The following is a 17687-nucleotide window of genomic DNA, read 5'->3' as shown; positions in this document are numbered from 1 at the left end:
GAAAAAGAAAGGGGGCATTACCATTAGCATGTATAATGTGGGGGGGGGGCATGGGGAGGGCTGTACAACACAGAGAAGACAAGTAGTGATTCTACAGCATCTTACTATGGTGATGGAAAGTGACTGTAATGGGGATTTTTGGGGGGACTTGGTGAAGCAGGGAGTCTAATAAACATAATGTTCTTCAGGTAATTGTGGATTAATGATAACAAATGAAAAAAAAAGGCCGAGTTATATTCTACTGTATGTATATGATGCCAGGGTTCTTGTTTACGAAGCCGAAGAATGAGCTTCACAAACACTGAAGGTAGGAGAGCAAGGAACAGGCTTTTATTTAGAAATAAAGTAAAAGGACAGAGCGCGCAACTCACGCAAGGACGGGACAAGAGAGTCCATAGTGGTGCGTTGACCAGGGGGTTTTATAGGCAGTTGAGGATTTTTCAAAAACGTGAAAAAAAGCTTTGGGGTGTGGACTTATTAAGTGGTCCCCAGATATTTACAATTAACTTGATACAAGTAACCTCCTGCTCTGTTGGTTTCTCCCTGAGATACCAGCATCTTGGTCTGGGGGCATATGAAACAAGGCCACCTGCTCAGCCTGACCCCAAGGTGGGCTGAGGCATGTTTGCTAAAGAGTAAGTTAAGTGCAGTCTTATCTTTAAGGTGGAACCCTTCTTGCCTTTTACTGTGTTATGGCTGGGCCTGCAGCTAAATTAGTTTGCCCAGTTTGCAAAATCACCTCATTAGATCTGAAGGAGGAAAGACAGCACATAGGCCTGGGCCTTTAAACATGTTGAAGTGAATCTTACACATGATTATAAATGATTAGCATAAAATAAACATGTGCCACTCTTCTTTATCTGGGGTACACCAACTGATCTCACTGAAGAGTGACTCTAGAGCTGGATGTTTAACACAGAGTTGGGTTTCCTTGCATGTAGTTACATTGCTCTGACTGCAAATACTCTGCCTTGCTTTTTTGCAGAGACCCTCACCCTACTCTGACTACACCCATGGTCCCTGTCTCATATATACATTTTGTTTATCCACTTGTGTTGATGGACATAAGAATTGTTCACTTTTTGTGTTTTGAAGTTCTTATTTTTTAAAGAGTCACACTGAAATATTTACTAATGAAATGATAGGATGTCTAGTATTTGCTTCAAGTTAATACAGGATTGGGGGAAATGGGTGGGGATATAGATGAAATAAGCATGGCCATGGGTTGATAATTGTTGAGGCTGGGTGGTTATACTTTTATGTCTGCTTTTCTATATATTTAACTTTTTCCATAACAAACATGTAAAATGAACCAGAAAAACTGGCCAAGTGAAAACTACCCCTTCAGAGTATGGCATTCACAAACTTACTTCCCAAGCACAGTCTCAAGCAATCTGTTGGCAAAAAAACACCCATTATTCCTCCTCCCACCATTTTTAGAAGAGTAGCTTCCAGTGACCTGCGTGAGCATGTAGGAGACAGATTACCATTCTGATTTCCCTTCTGTCCAGTTTTCCATCCTGAGGTATATTTACAATTCAGATTTGGGACTTAAGCTTAACAATCCCAACCTGTTATTTTTTTTCCAGAACAGTTTTATTGAGATAAAATTCACATACCATGCAATTAACCTGCTTAAAATGTACGATTCAATGGCTTTTGGAATATTACATTATCAATTTAACAAATTGTAGTAAAATATATATAAAATAGAATTTGTCATTTTAACTATTTTTAAGTGTACAATTCAGTGGCATCAATGACATTCCAACGTGTTTTTAGAGTCTGGGTATTGATTCAGCTTTGAAAGTCAGGAGGCATCTCAGGACCAATCCCTTTCTAGAATTTCTTAAGTCAGTGAGAACTTGGAATTGGCGAACACTTTCCAGAAGAAGGATATTTGGTTTAAGTGTGATTAGAATGAACTGGAATTTCACTTAGAAGTCTAGGAAGGGGTTCTAACTCTACCATCTAATAGGTGAATAACTTTGATTAATTACTTGTCCTTTCTGCTCTTCAAATTTCTTCACCTGCAAAAGGAATATAGTATTGGCCCTTTCAAGAGGGCCAGCTCATTCAGCCTTACTTTTGCTTTGTCTCGGAGGAGCGCCTTAAACCTCAGTGAAGGCTGTGTTTCCCAGGGGACAGACAGCTTTTCAACTGTTCTGAAAGGTAGAATTCTTCAAACTAAAAGACTGTAAAAGAACCCAAGCAATCAACTTAATGATGGACTTCTTTTTCATCTCTTTTTTATCCTCAGTGCTATGCTAGTTGTAGGCTGTGAATAAACACGTGAATGTGGACATATTCTTGTCCCACGCAAATCAGTCAATCTGAATCCTGTTACCAAATTTGTTTTTCTGCTTAAATTTTTCTCCCATTTTCGCTATTTTATTAATAGTACAATAGTTATCATAATTCTCCCTTTGTATTTATAAAATATCTTTAATCTGTTAGCCTTGCAGATTAATAGAATGAGATAAGAACAAGGCCCTGCATGCCGTGGTGAAGTCTGTTCTCAGCTTTGCTACACGTATTAATGAAGGTACCTTTGGTTAACAGGACTTCACATCCCGAAGCCTCAGATTCTTCATTATAAAAAGGGGGTCATACCCTCAACCATACGTACTAATGCTCTCGTTTGTTATTATTTTAATTACACAAATAAAAAGTCTAGTTTGAAAAAAAAAAAAAAAAAAAAACGGGGTCATAACAGCTGCCCTGGCTGTATAAAGGAAATGAAGTGCTGAAATGTGGCTGGGAATCTTAAATGTATGGCAGGTATTAAGTATGTCCATCAATGCCAACCTCTTTCACAAGCATCCTTTCTCCTGGATTCTAGAAGACTTGTTTCCTAACAAACTCCTCTCTGCCTCTAACCTTTTCACAAAGTGTTCCCTCCTTTAAAATGATTTCTTGGCCTTCTCAGAGACTTGGGTCTCCCCTGTAGTTCCTGCTGAGTGCAGACTCTGCTCATTTTCCAAGAAGCTGGCATTGCTACCCCAGCTCCTTGTTGCTTCTTCCTCAACACTGCCTTGCCATCCTTGGTGGGGTGAAACTCCCTTGTGTTTTGAAACTCATTTTGCCACATACCCCTCTACCCATCCTTGTGGTTGCCATCTAGTAGCTTTGGGGTTGCTCCTCCACATTCATTGAAGACTTGGTTCCTCAGCCTCAACTAACTGCTTCAAGTTCTACCATCCTTTCGGGACCCCGATGTTCCACACACTGGCCTGGTAGATGCCAGACCCACTTCCAGTGACGCCCGCCCATTGTGGGTAAAATTGTAACATTTCCAGAATATCTCGCCTGGCTTTGGTTCATTGCATATCCTCAGGGGTGGAGAGAAGCTCATCTCCATGTCAATGGGTAATTACCTGGGCAACCGAGGGCGTGTCTGAACCTGAGAGGTTAAGGGGAGGGGCTTGCTTGCTTGCTTGCTTCTTCCAGAGCTGGGGGAGAGAGACAGCGATGGACTGCAGTTTGTAAGCAATAAACGGGCTTTAAACTTTATTCCCCCCTTTGACTTATTTCGGTTTTAAGAGGTTATTTTGCCCCGGGATTTCCTCTCCCAGGATTTACACCCATATAACTTGATCTGTTTTCACAGTCAGAGTGTAAACTATATCATCTTCAGAAATAGCTTCCCCTTGATATCTGCAATGCCAACACTGACTGTGGTGACAACAGGTCAGGTCCCTTATTCCATAGACCCTTGTCTTTTGGGGAGTCTCTTTTCTCTTTCTGATCCTATCAGCTCCTGCTGATACGGTCCTTTCCTCTGTGGACTAGACCTTGGTGCTTTACTACAATCACATTCTTTCTGTGCCTTCACCTTCCTTGCTCTTGTCCTACTCTGGTCAATCAGAAAATTCCTGTTTTATCATAAATATACATATTTAGATATCTATAGACATCTTGCAAAATTAAAGCTGGCCATCATTACACAACTATAGCTTCCAAACTCCCCTGGATCTTCAATGACTCTTGTCTAACTTGGCACTCTAGTGACACACACTGGTTATTCTAAATTTTCACCACTTTGCTAACCTTTCCACCTCAACTCCAAACCTTTCTGTTGCTCATAGTTAGATCCTGTCTCCTTTAGTGGCTTGTATATGTTCTCCCCTTGGCCTTATTAACTTATTGTGTCTTTTCCCAGCACCAGTCATCTTCCAAATTCTCTTTAAAAGTCACTGGTGAACAAATGTTGGCAAGGATGTGGAGAAAGGAGAACCCTCCTACACTGCTTGTGGGAATGTAAATTAGTTCAACCATTGTGGAAAGCAGTATGGAGGTTCCTCAAAAAAGTCAAAATAGAAATATCATTTGACCCAGGAATTCCACTCCTAGGAATTTACCCTAAGAATGCAGCAGCCCAGTTTGAAAAAGACATATGCACCCCTATGTTTATCGCAGCACTATTTGCAATAGCCAAGAAATGGAAGCAACCTAAGCATCCATCAGTAGATGAATGGATAAAGAAGAGGTGGTACATATACACAATGGAATATTATTCAGCCATAAGAAGAAAACAAATCCTACCATTTGCAACAACATGGATGGAGCTAGAGAGTATTATGCTCAGTGAAATAAGCCAGGCGGAGAAAGACAAGTACCAAATGATTTCACTCATCTGTGGAGTATAAGAACAAAGAAAAAAACTGAAGGAACAAAACCGCAGCAGACTCACAGAACCCAAGAAAGGACTCACAGTTACCAAAGGGAAAGGGACTGGGGAGGATGGGTGGGAAGGGAGGGATAAGGGCAAAAATGGGGCATTAAGATTAGCACACATAATATAGAGGCAGGGCGCGGGGAAGGCAGTATAGCACAGAGAAGACAAGTAGTGACTCTATAGCATCTTACTACGCTGGACAGTGACTATAATGGGGTATGTGGTAGGGACTTGATAATGGGAGGAATTTAGTAACCACAATGTTGCTCATGTAATTGTACATTAATGATACCAAAAAAGTACAAGTTTAAAGTTAACAGAAAAAAAAACCACGTCACTGGTGAAACAAATCCTACCATTTGCAACAACATGGATGGAGCTAGAGGGTATTGAGACAGGGACCGTGGGTGTAGTCAGAGTAGGAAAAAGCAAGGCAGTATATTTGCAGTCAGAGCAATGTAACCGCATGCAAGGAAACCCCCTACTAAAACTCTGGGTTAAATCTTCATCTCTAGAGTCATTTTTCAGTGAGATCAGTTAATATACCCCAGATAAAGAAGAGTAGCACATGTTTATTTTATGCTAATCATTTATAATCATGTGTAAGATTCACTTCAACATGTTTAAAGGCCCAGGCCTATGTGCTGTCTTTCCTCCTTCAGATCTAACGAGGTGATTTTGCAAACTGGGCAAACTAATTTAGCTGCAGGCCCAGCCATAACACAGTAAAAGGCAAGAAGGGTTCCACCTTAAAGATAAGACTGCACTTAACTTACTCTTTAGCAAACATGCCTCAGCCCACCTTGGGGTCAGGCTGAGCAGGTGGCCTTGTTTCATATGCCCCCAGACCAAGATGCTGGTATCTCAGGGAGAAATCAACAGAGCAGGAGGTTACTTGTATCAAGTTAATTGTAAATATCTGGGGACCACTTAATAAGTCCACACCCCAAAGCTTTTTTCACGTTTTCGAAAAATCCTCAACTGCCTATAAAACCCCCTGGTCAACGCACCACTATGGACTCTCTTGTCCCGTCCTTGCGTGAGTTGCGCGCTCTGTCCTTTTACTTTATTTCTAAATAAAAGCCTGTTCCTTGCTCTTCCACCTTGAGTGTTTGTGAAGGTCATTCTTCAGCTTCGTGAACAAGAACGCCGGCATCAGTATTATGCTCAGTGAAATAAACCAGGCGGAGAAAGACAAGTATCAAATGATTTCACTCATCTGTGGAGTATAAGAACAAAGAAAAAAACTGAAGGAGCGAAACAGCAGCCAACTCACAGAACCCACAAACGGACTAACAGTTACCAAAGGGAAAGGTACTGGGGAGGATGGGCGGGAAAAAGGGGCATTACGATTAGCAGACAGTATGTAGCAGGTGGGGGGGTGGGGCCACGGGAAAGGCAGGAAGTGTATACAGAGAAGACAAGCAGTGATTCTATAGCGTCTTACTACGCTGGACAGTGACTAATGGGGTATGTGAAGGGGACTTGATAATGGGGGGAATTTAGTAACCACAGTGTTGCTCATGAAATTGTATATTAATGGTACAAAAAAAAATAGAAGCTTAAAGTTAGAAAAAAAAATTCTTCTGAAGGCCCGATTGTCCTCCACCTGCCCTGCACTCCCGCAATTTTTTTTTGCTACGCGTGTATTGTTCTAGGAACCTTAGTGATTCGGATACACAAGTAGTTCTCCCCCCAGCCTGTGAGCCGCCCCTCACAGGCCGGAATCGTTTTTTATTTTTGTCCTCTCCCCAGCAAGCCTGCAGTTCCTGGAGCACAGCAGGGGACCCACAAACATTTGTGACAGAGTGAAGTTCTTTACAGTGGTAAGCTCTGGACGGGAGGGTCCAAGCAAGGGTCCTGCCAGGAGCGTGGCAGTCACCCGCGTGCCCGAGGTGCCTTTGCTAAGCGAGCCACGGAGGGGAGGTGCAGTCCCCGGGCTGAGCCAAATGCACCTAGGGCGGAGGGTGGAGGGAAGCTGTCTGTGCCCGAGGAGCCACTTTATCGGCGCCTGTTTGGGAGCAGTGCGCAAACGCGGGTGCAAACCCCAAGTTCATCAGAGTCAATCAGCGGGGGCAGCAGCAGCTAGAGAGGGAAAGGTGGGGCGGCGGGAAGGACCCGGTTGCGACTAAGGACACCCCTAGCGGCTCCTCCCCAGCCCGACAGGTGAGCGCCGGCCGGCCGTGGGGCGGAGTCCGCCGTCTCCACCCGCCAACTTCCTGGCTCCACCGCCACTTCGCTGGTAACTAGCCGCTCGTGCCGACGGCCTCCGCGCACCCAGCCCCGGCGCCTTTGTCCTCTCCCGGGCGGTGCCGGCCCGGAGCCCGAGACCAGCCGCAGCCGGGCGCGCGCCCACACCCGGCGCCCGCAGACCGCGGGCGGACAGCAGACAGGTGGGGCGCTGGGGCGGGGGCGCCCCGCCCGTGCCCAGTGCCTTCGGGGCCCGCCCTGCGGCGCCCCGCCAGCCGGGGTCGGGAGCGTCGCGTTCCCGGGGTGCGCTTCCCCCCGCCCCTCGCCGCGCCCCCAGCCCCATTCTGGCCTCCGGAGCCCTGAGAGCTCCGAGATGGCGTTGGCGGAAGTCAATCTCCGCGCCACGTGAAATGGCCTGTCTCCTTCCCCGCCCAATGCACTCGTTAAACAGCGACCCTCGCATATCCCCCCAAATAGCTGGTTAGGGCGTATTGTGTCCAAGTGTGCTGCCGCTACGAAATAGCTTTACTTGTGCAATAGTTTTTACAGATTTGGTGTGTAATTTACATACAATAAAATGCCCCTGTTTTGAGTTTGCAGACCCGGGATTTGAGAAATTATATAGCTGCGTAAGCACTACGCCAGCGTGCACATAGACCATTTTTCATCACTCCAGAAAGTTTCCTCGTGCCTCTTCCCAGTCCAGCTACAATCCCTCACCCCTTGACTTACAGCATAACTTAGTTTTTTGTCTGTTGTAGAACGTAATAAAACGGGATCGTTAAGTAAGTACTCTTTAAATTTGACTAACATTTTTTTTTAATGGCTATCATTGAGAAGGTGTCTCTTGGTGTTTCTGATGTTTTTAGTTGCTCTAGGCCTGCACTGCCTAGGGTGGCAGCCATTGGAAATGTGGCGAATCTGAATTGCGAGGTGTTGTAAGTACACACATCTTATTTCAGAAGACTTTGAACAGAAAAGAAGAAAAGGATAAAATATCTCACTAATGAATTCTTACATCGATTATGTGTCAAAATAGTATTTTAGATACATTGGGTTAAATAAGATTAAAATTAACTGCATCTGTTTATTTTAAATTTTTAATATGGCTACTTGAAAATTTAAAATTACACGTGGCTCATGTTATGTTTTTATTGGACAGCATACAGTGCAGCCCTACACACTCCTAGTTTACAACTGGTTCTCCTTACTGCATGTTAAAGTAAATGAAAACTTAAGTGTTCACATGAGAAAAAACATCCCAATTCAAGGAAGTATCTTGAAGACCCTGCCTTTTCCTGCAGTTTTAAAACTGCTTCAAATCAACTTGTTTCCTTTAAAGAGGTAGGAAGGACTAGGTGTCTCCTTGGTATTAAGTTACATTTTCGAGAAGGATTTTGTAAATATCTGATGTGCTTAAAAAAGGTATATTATGCTTTTGAAAATATAGGAAACTAGTAATTGCCTACAGCCCAACCACCTAAGTATATTAAAACAGTATTTTGGTGTACTTTTGAACGGTCTTAATTTAAAAAACATAGTCAAGAGGATATTATATTTGATTTTATATCATGCTTTTTTTTCATGTACCATGAGCTTGTCTTCTGTGAAAAATTCTCACTTTTTTTGGCAACCACATAATGTGACTTCACATGAATACACTTTTCTATGGTGTTTTTTGGTTTTGATACCTTTTACAACTGGGAAGGTATTTTAAGTGTGACAGTGCCAGAATAAGGTTCAGTTATAGCAGCGTTCATTTGCCCCTTAATCCCACATGAAAGGTAAAGTCAAAGGGGGCAGGGACCTTGACTTTTTGATCACCCCCATATCCCCAGGATGGGGGAACAAGCATATAGTAGACATTCAGTAAACATTTGTGAATTGATTGCAGCGAATAGACGGCTCTGAAAAATGATAACAGCTAATTTTCATTTAGCATTTGGGCCCTGTCTTTGTAAATGGCCACACACCTCAATAAGGCAGGCGCTGTTACTAGCTCTGTGTACTGCACAGGTGGAGAAAAATCGAGGCTTAGAAAAATCGAAGAAGTTGCCCGGGGTCATAGCTTTAAGTGACAGAGTCAGCATTTGAACCCAGGCTGTCTGACTCCAGAGGAAGGGCACTTATCAAAATTGAAAAAATCAACAGTGGGATGGAGACATGAGGGCTGTGAAGAAATCGCCCTTATAACGATACCTGGGCCAGTAGGAGTGGAAAGATGAGGATTCAGATATGTTTTTGATCTACAGGAGGTGCATTCTGGGTTTGGATTGAGAATCCTTTAGGCTATATTGGGTGAGTGGATAGCCAGCTAGCTTGTGAAGAGGAATGATGGCATTGAATGTGATCAACTGTAGCATGTAGAGAAAGGCAGGCCTGGGGACTTAGGGAAGCCGATTGGGATGGGACATGTATGTTTTCGATGGTTTTGGTTTACTCACCCTGACCATGGCTGGCTGGTTCAAACTGAACTCACAGCTCTGAGTGAGATAACTCTACACCTTTAAGTTAAGGTAGTTTGTTTTGAAAGTAAAGGAAACTACAAAATCAGAATGGGTACTCCTTCGAGGAGAACAGACAAATAAGATAAATGGGTAACTGAAATTATTCCCACCTGATGGCATTTTTGCTTAATTTCCAAGTATTTAAAAAATTTGTGAATTATGATAGAAAGTGGAATTTATAGTTACTAGCTTTTGTTCGTTACTCTGTGTTTTTGCAGTTGTGATTTGTTGTCAGTGGTTTTACTCCACTGCCTACTTGCCTGCCTGCCAAGGCTACGCAAACAATACTGTAAGATCTACTTTCATTTGCATGGTGAAATGGCAAGGGTGAAATGGAAGGCCCCTGCACATGCTCAAGGGAAAAAATAGTAGTATTTAAAATAAAATAAGGAAAACCAAGTAGCTATTGGGCTTCCTGTCTGCCTCTAAAAAGAAAAGGGGTTGATTGGACAGCAGCAGAAAAGTGAAATAAAATTTCCTTATGACATAATATTTTCTTTTCTTCCTGCTTGAGTATTTCTGCATGGTAAAACTGATGGCTTAGGAAATAGATTCAGTGTTCAGGATGTTTGGTTAAGGAGTGTACATTTATTGTTATTAATAGTGATGTTAATAGCTATTATTAAGTTCTTACTCTATGTTAATGTAGGGGTTGATTTGGACTCCCTCTGTACTAGGCAGCAGCAAACATTTTTTGTCAAAGGCCAGATAACAGATATTTCAGCTTTGTGGGCCAGAGTTCCCTGCTTTCACAGCTTCTCAGCTTTGCCATCGTGGCAGGAATGGCCACAATCTGCAATGGACACTGAAGTTGAGTTTCATACCACTTTACCATGTCATGAAAATTTTTTGATCTTTTCTCAGTTAGTTAAAAATGTAAAAACTACTCTTGGCTTTGGGGCCTTACAGAAGCAGACAGTGGGCCGGATGTGACTTGTGGGCCTAGTTTGCTGACCTCTGATTTGTTATACCTTAGCTCATTTAATCGTTACAACCACCTCAGATTTTTTTTTTATGGTGGCATATTTGAATACTGATTTTTTAAAAAGTAGACTTTGTTTTTTAGAGCAATTTTAGGTTCATGGCAAAACTGAGCAGAAAGCACTCTCAGTTCCCATATACTTCCCCCACATGCACAGCCTCTTCTGCTGTCAACATCCCCAACTAGAGTGGTGCACTTGTTAAGCAGTCAATGAACCTCCATTGACACATCATCATTATCCAAAGTCCATAGGTTACATTAGAGTTCACTCCTGCTGCTATCCTTCTGTGGATTTGGACAAATGATTCACCATTATAGCATCATACAGAATAGCTTTGCTGCTCTAAAAACCCTTTGTGCTCCACCTATTCATCCCTCCCCCCCCAATTCCTGGCAACCACTGATCTTTCACTGTCTCTGTAGTTTTGCCATGTCAAATAGTTGGAATCATGTGGTATGTAGCTTTCTGAGACTGACCTCTTTCACTTAGTAATATTCATATCAGGTTCCTCCATGTCTTTTCATGGTTTGATAGCTAATTTTGTTTTAGTACCTGATGATATTTTAAGGCACTGGTAGTTTCTGTCCCATTTTACGGATGAAGAAACAGGCACAGAAAGGATTAATACCTTGCCCTGGAACAGCTTGTACAGATCTGTCTGACTCCAGGGCCTGATCCTATAAACATTTCACCATGCCTCTGAATCCCGGAGAAATTTTGTTTCTCATGATGAAGAATGTCACATGGCAGAGTTGGGGTAAATGGAAAATCAGGGCAATGGAGCCAGCCACTTTGCTTGTAGAAACTATCCACAGCTTCCTGCATATAGACAAAAGGGAAAAACCTGGAAAAAAAAGAATTTCTTTTAAAAGTTTCAAATATTTAGAAAATAGGTAGAAAAACGCTGTGTGCTTTTGAAATTTGGGTATTTCATAATCATAACAAACTTTCTGCTTTATACTGGTTTGAGAAAATGTTTCTTTTCCCTTACCCTGAATTTTATTATCTTTCAGATTATATCTGGGTGCTGGTACCCAGTCACTCCTCTGCCAATGAAGTACATCCTGGTCACTGGGGGGGTTATCTCTGGCGTCGGTAAAGGGATCATCGCCAGCAGCATTGGGATGATTCTAAAGTCATGTGTACTCCAAGTTACTGCCATCAAAATCGACCCCTATATTAACATCGACGCAGGCACTTTTTCCCCTTATGAGCACGGTATGAAAGAGAACCACTTCTTCCCTTTATAAAGCACTGGGTTAAGCACATCTTTCTCGTATTTTGGTACTGAGGATAGAGTTCCGGAAGTAGAGTTGCTGGATCAGACGTTATAAATATGTGAATGTTCTCATGGTCATTGACACATTTTTCAGATTGCTGGGACATTCCAAATTATTCCACCCTTTTGGAAAACTGCGTGAGGATACCATTTTCATTGTACCTTTTGCAATACAGATTCTGTTTTGTTTTATTTTATCATAAAGGTAATATATTTCTTTTAACATTTCATTGTTAAGATAAAAATTCAGACAATATAGAATATAATGACAATATAGGATGGCATGAAGAAAATAAAAATCATCCGTTTCCCACCACTTGGGATAACTATCGTTAATGTTGACATTTTGATGTATGCAGTAGTTTTTCAACAGCCATTAGCCCTTATATACTTTTTAAAACCTTTTATACATAAGCAGGAAAGTACATAAATCATATCACTTGATGAAATGAAAATATTGTGTAACCAGCTCCCAGATCAAGAAACAGAAACCCCCCCCATATGACTTTTCCAGTCTCCCTACCTGAAACCACCAAGGTAAACCACTATCTCATGTTCTAACGGCGTAGCTTAGGTTTGCTTATTTGTGAATGTTCAGTGAATTGAATCTTAACAGTCACTATTTTTTAATCTAAGTTTTAGAACAATGTACTGTGGACATTTTTATATATTCTATACTCATAAAGGCTACACAGAATCTGTTCAATAATAGGAAATAATTTTCAGTTTGTCGATATTATAAACAACACTGTGATGGAAATCTTTAAAATGTATATATTTTTAAAACATAAATGCCTAAGTGCAGAACTTCTGATTCGATGAGTGGTATGTTTTTCAGGTTTTTCACCCATAAAGCATAGTGCCAAAGTTGTTTAGGTTCATGATCCTTTATCTATAATTCTAAAATCCAGAAAGTTCTGAAAATTAAAAATTCTGCACTTGTGATTATTACAGCCTTTTTACGAAAGTTTTGACAATTGAAAAGTCTTCATAAAGCTGTGGCTATTTCTAGTCTTTATTCCCCTTGGAATGTGTTTGCTTTTGGCGTGTGCTCAAATATATGGAAAGTGTTCTATGTTACCTTTCCAAAGTGTGAAGAATTCCAGATTCCAATGTCCATCTTGTCTCCAATAATTTTCTGATAAGGCTTATAGATCTGCACCAGTTTATAGCCTCATCAACAGTGTATAAAGAAGGCCTTTTTTTTATACCCTTGCTGAATATTACTCTTTTAAAATTTTGCTAACCTGAGAGTAAACCAAAAACAAAAAAAGTGTATCTCATTGTTCTAATTTAGATTCCTTTGATTTTCATTTTGTCTGTGGAATGACTTAAGTCTGTAGTAGATTGTATTTTTGTTTGAAATTGTCACCCAATTCCTTCTGGGGAGTAAATTTCCCTACCGTGTTGACTTTGGACTTGTGCCACGTAGGATGGCAAACTTGTCCTGGTTTGTTTGGAACGTCTCTGGTTTTGAAAGGGAAAGGCCCACATCCTGAGAACTGTATTAGTCCTGGGCATACCGGAGAGGTTGGTCGCCTAATTTGGTCATGTGATTTGTTTTGCCATATGGGATATTAGTGAAGATAACATATGTCTTGCTGAAGCAGAAATTCTCAGTGCAGTGGCACGATTTGGCTCGTCTCTCTTGTACTTCTGCCCGCTGCCTTGAGAACTGCCTGCTCCATGCAGGGAATTCTCCTTCAGCCTGGGTCCTGGAATGAGAAGACATCGAGCTGATGCACAGCGGACCCACGGACCCCATGTCACATGAGGGAGAAGTCAGTCAATGTCTTGTAAGTTGTTGAGATTGTAGGTTTGTTTGGTATGTAGCAAAATTGACTATTGCCATGTGTTAGGCCAGTTTTCCTCTGGCTTTTTAAAAATGATTTTCAAGAACACTTTACGTAAAGTATGTTAACATATATCATATCACATGCATTCATTTTTACTTTATGTATGTGTGAAATTTGCTCTAATACTTCTAAGTTGCTGATAAATTTCAGTTTACCATTTGTGTGATTAAATGCATCAACTGTTGCCTTTATGGTTTCTGCCTTTGATGTTGCCTTGGACTTCTCTGCCCCAGGAATATTTAAATATTCATCTGTATTTTCTTCTGGCACTTTTATAATTTCATTTGCTTTTACTTTAACATTGTTACAACATCTGGGAATTAATTTGGCATGAGGCGAGGATGTAACAACTTTTCCAAATTTTTTTCTGATTAGCCAACTATTCCTAATGGCATTTATCAAAGATTTCATCCTTTTTCTGCTGACTTAAAATACCACCTTTTACTATACACTGAATTTCTGTCCATGCTGAAGTCTGTCTTTTTGCTCTGTTCTGGATATCTTTGTTTCTTCCTGCCTGACATTTTAATAGCTGCAGCCTTTTCTTAACAAAGAGGTCAGAGCTTGTCTCGTTCCTTCTTTTTTTTGACATCAAAATATTTGTTGTTTTCAAGATTAATTTAGGGATCATTTTATCAAACTTTATAAGAAATCACATTGGAGTTTTTTGACAAAGATTTCTTTAAATTTATAAGTTAATCTGGGGAATAATCAAACACCAAAAATGTTGACTGGGCCATTCGGGAACATTATAAATGGCTTTCATTTTATTCATACCTTCTCTTATGTCTCTGAAGTAAGGTTTTAAAGTTTTCTTCATAAGGATTGCACACATTTCTTTGAAGTTTATCTGAGTCTTTTATCTGCATTGATTTGTGATAATACCCTTGGTTTTTCTCATTTTTAAGTCATATATTAAATTTCTTTATATAATAAGGAGCTTCTTGGACATTTTGGTTTGTGTATATGTTGATGTTTTCTTGTTCCGTATTTGTATATACTGAAATATATATATGTATATGTATTTCAATCTTCCTTTATTCACTATTATTCGTTATAAGGGCTTTGTTATTATTTGCTTTTTCTGTGTTTTGTTTTGATAATCACACCTATTTTCTTCCCGATTAACTTTAGTGTCACTGTCAAGTTAAAAAAAAATCTGTTGGAATTTTTGTTACAAGTGCATTAGATCTAAAAAACTGCTTTGAAGGCTTGTCATCTAGTTTTTCTTTTCTAGGAACATAGTGTGTACATACTTTTAAAATCTTAGGAATTGAAAATGTCAAGATCTTTGCCCTCTTTGCCATATACCTGGAGTATTACTAAACTGGATTTAGTCCAAATTACCTAAAGAGATTTTAGAGATGTTCTGTTATTTGTCAGAGGTTGGGATGATCAAAGCAAAAACGATTGGTGATTCCGTAGATTGGTGATTCCCGATTGACATGACAACTTGGGGTTTGAACTGCAAATGGAATATGGGAAATATGAAAATATTGCAGCTTTGTCAATTTGCTCCCTTGTTCTTAAAAGTTAGAGATCTTCCTGATCACACTAGGTACCTTATAAAGGAGACATAAGTGAGGATATAAAAGATTTCTGTAAAAAAATAAATGAATAAAAAATAAATAAAAACTTAAAAAAAAAGATTTCTGATCAGGTTCATAAGCTAGGCAACTTTCATTTTTTGTTATGAACGTCTCAAAGTAGGTGTAAATGATAGAATTTCAGGGAGAGGTTCAGTTCTTACAATGTGGCTTTAAAACTTGGACTCCTAGTCGATACGCTTAAGTGACACTAGACACCAAGGGACATGCCCAGTAGTCAGTGCAGGTGCTCCTGGGTGATTGTCTTCATCTCTGTCCCTTTTCACGGTGTGGTTGTGTGGGTGGCTTCTTGCTTACACAGGCTTCTCCCCTCACTTTCACCCAGTTGCCCCCTGAGCTGGTGGGGACCCTGCTTTCATCTGCTGTCTAATGTTGGCTTTAACCCAAATGGGAATCAATTAAAAGTTTCTTACACCAATTCCAGAGTGCAGGTTACTGATGCTTTGAAGCAAGTTGCTATTTGTGTTTTAAATTGCTGTTTTAAAAAGTCCCTTTTTCATGTGATACATGACAAGTTTGGAAAAGGTAAATCTTGAAGACAGAATTTCAGGAAGCACCTAAAAAAATACCATAATTGGATACCAGAATTTTTCTGGTGCATTTTCATGGGTAGAATTGAATTGTTTAATTTCCCCATCAAAATAAGGAAATGGTGATAGAATATAGCTTTTAAATTAGTCTTCTACCAGCTCTTTAATATAATGTGGGCATCAGAGTGACTGGTGGTTACCAATGGGGAGGCGTTGGGGTGGAGGATGAGGGGGATAATAGGGCACAGAAATTCTCAGTCATAAGTAAGTTGGTTACGGGGATGGTAGTCTAGCATGGAGAATATAGCCAGTGATTCTGTAATATCTTCCTATGGTGACAGATAGTAACCGCACTAGTGGGGTGAGGATTTAATAATATCAGAAACTGTTGAACCACTATGTTGTATACTTGAAACCAATAAAACATTGTTTATCAATGATACTTCAATAAAAAAAATAGTATGTATAATGTGTTCATCTTTTAAAAATAATCTGGAAGCAAATTTTTAATTTTTACATTGCCTTTTTATCCTAGGTGAAGTGTTTGTCTTAAATGATGGTGGAGAAGTTGATTTAGACCTTGGTAATTATGAAAGGTTCCTGGATATTAATCTTTATAAGAACAACAACATCACCACTGGGAAGATATATCAGCATGTGATCAATAAAGAGAGGCATGGCGATTATCTGGGGAAAACCGTACAAGGTATTACATTCCACAAACAGGGAGCCCCATGTGCTGAGCACCCACACTCTGTTGAAACTAGAGGTGAACATGGTCCCTGAGCTCCACAAGTCCTTGTCCTGTTCAAGTCTCTGCACTCTCTCCCTTTCCTTTTGTGCAAGGGTGTCACATTCATCCTCTATTTTGCTGATTTTATTTTCCTCAGTCTTTTTCTTTTTGACTGATGTCATTGTTTCTCTTAGTTTATATGTCTGTCTGACTGCCTCTCTTCAGCTTTTATTTATAAAATCCTTTGAGAGCCATTTATTAATCATTTTTACCTGATTGGGGGTGTCGATTTTTTTGGAGTCTATTTTTTGTCTCTTTTAATATGTTCTTTCTCTCCTTTTTCTTGTATCTTTGCATGGATGACAGTTACTCCCCTTTGCAGAAAGGCAGCACTGGGGAGGGACTGGAGGATGGAACTGCAGTGGCAGGCGGCCTGGCCTGGCCTGGCTTTTTTCACCAACCCTTCCCTGAGTGGGGTGATTCTCTTTTGTTTTAGAAGAGACCCCCCCCCCCCACTCCCAGGAAGTCTTGTATTCATACATTCCTACATCGTAGGTGATAATTGCTCATCCCTTTTAAGGCACTTTCATGTTGGAACTAGCTGAGAAGTAGATCAAGGCGTCAGACAGATGTAGATCAGAAGAGAGACTATGTTATTGCTGAAACTGGACAGTGTGGCACAGATCTCAGCTACAATTGTGCTAACAGTTTGCCCCCAAGTGTAGGTCTTGGGAGTCCTATGGGAGGGTGAGCTGCTGGCTCATACCTGCCACGTCCCAATGTAGGGGAGAGGGCAGTGCCCCATTTCTGGGGCCTGGGCTGTGACCCCTGATCCTTGTACTGCCTGGAAAGGGGCTAGTCTGGCATGCGTGGCCATGGGTTGTCGCAAATGCATCAAACAGAGATCACTTTTTCCCGCCTTGAGGGAGAAGCAGGTGTGCAGCAGGGTAGGTGACAGATGCTGCTTCGCCTCAGCTTCCCAGAGGCCAATGTTCCTGCTTTGTGTATCACATTAGGTTAGTTAGCTGCACCAAGGCCTCACGCCCCCTTGAGGATGTCACTGCTTTGTCTCTTCAGCTGAGCCCAACAGCTGCTGGGCTGCTTACCATTCAGGGACCCCTGGGTCTCATAAATTTGTGGGATGTCATCTTTTGGCCTCTTTGGCTGCCATTAGCAGCCTTAGGCCCCTGGTCAGCATGCAGGCCTCATCTACACCCTGAGTGGATCCTCCCCACTGGCTGGTGGGCTGCCCAGGACCTGCAGGGCTGGACCACTCTGTGTCCTTCTTCCTCTTGGAGTCCAGCATTCAGCAATTTTTAGTTGG

At 41.2% G+C, this 17687-nt stretch overlaps 1 protein-coding gene across 1 annotated transcript in view; it reads left to right on the top strand.

Moving 5' to 3' along the window:
* The first annotated feature begins 6614 nt into the window (after positions 1–6614).
* CTPS2 (CTP synthase 2) overlaps positions 6615–17687 on the top strand; it is a 128701-nt gene continuing 117628 nt past the window's right edge. Inside the window, 3 exon segments of the mRNA XM_073227464.1 lie at positions 6615–7071; positions 11372–11576; positions 16166–16336. Coding sequence (XP_073083565.1) covers positions 11411–11576; positions 16166–16336 — 337 coding nt within the window. The 5' untranslated portion in view covers positions 6615–7071; positions 11372–11410.

The sequence above is a fragment of the Manis javanica genome, chromosome X (assembly GCF_040802235.1).
Source record: "Manis javanica isolate MJ-LG chromosome X, MJ_LKY, whole genome shotgun sequence".
NCBI lineage: Eukaryota > Metazoa > Chordata > Mammalia > Pholidota > Manidae > Manis > Manis javanica.
Note: the sequence above shows the minus strand (reverse complement) of the source record. Positions and strands in the feature narration are given on the sequence as shown.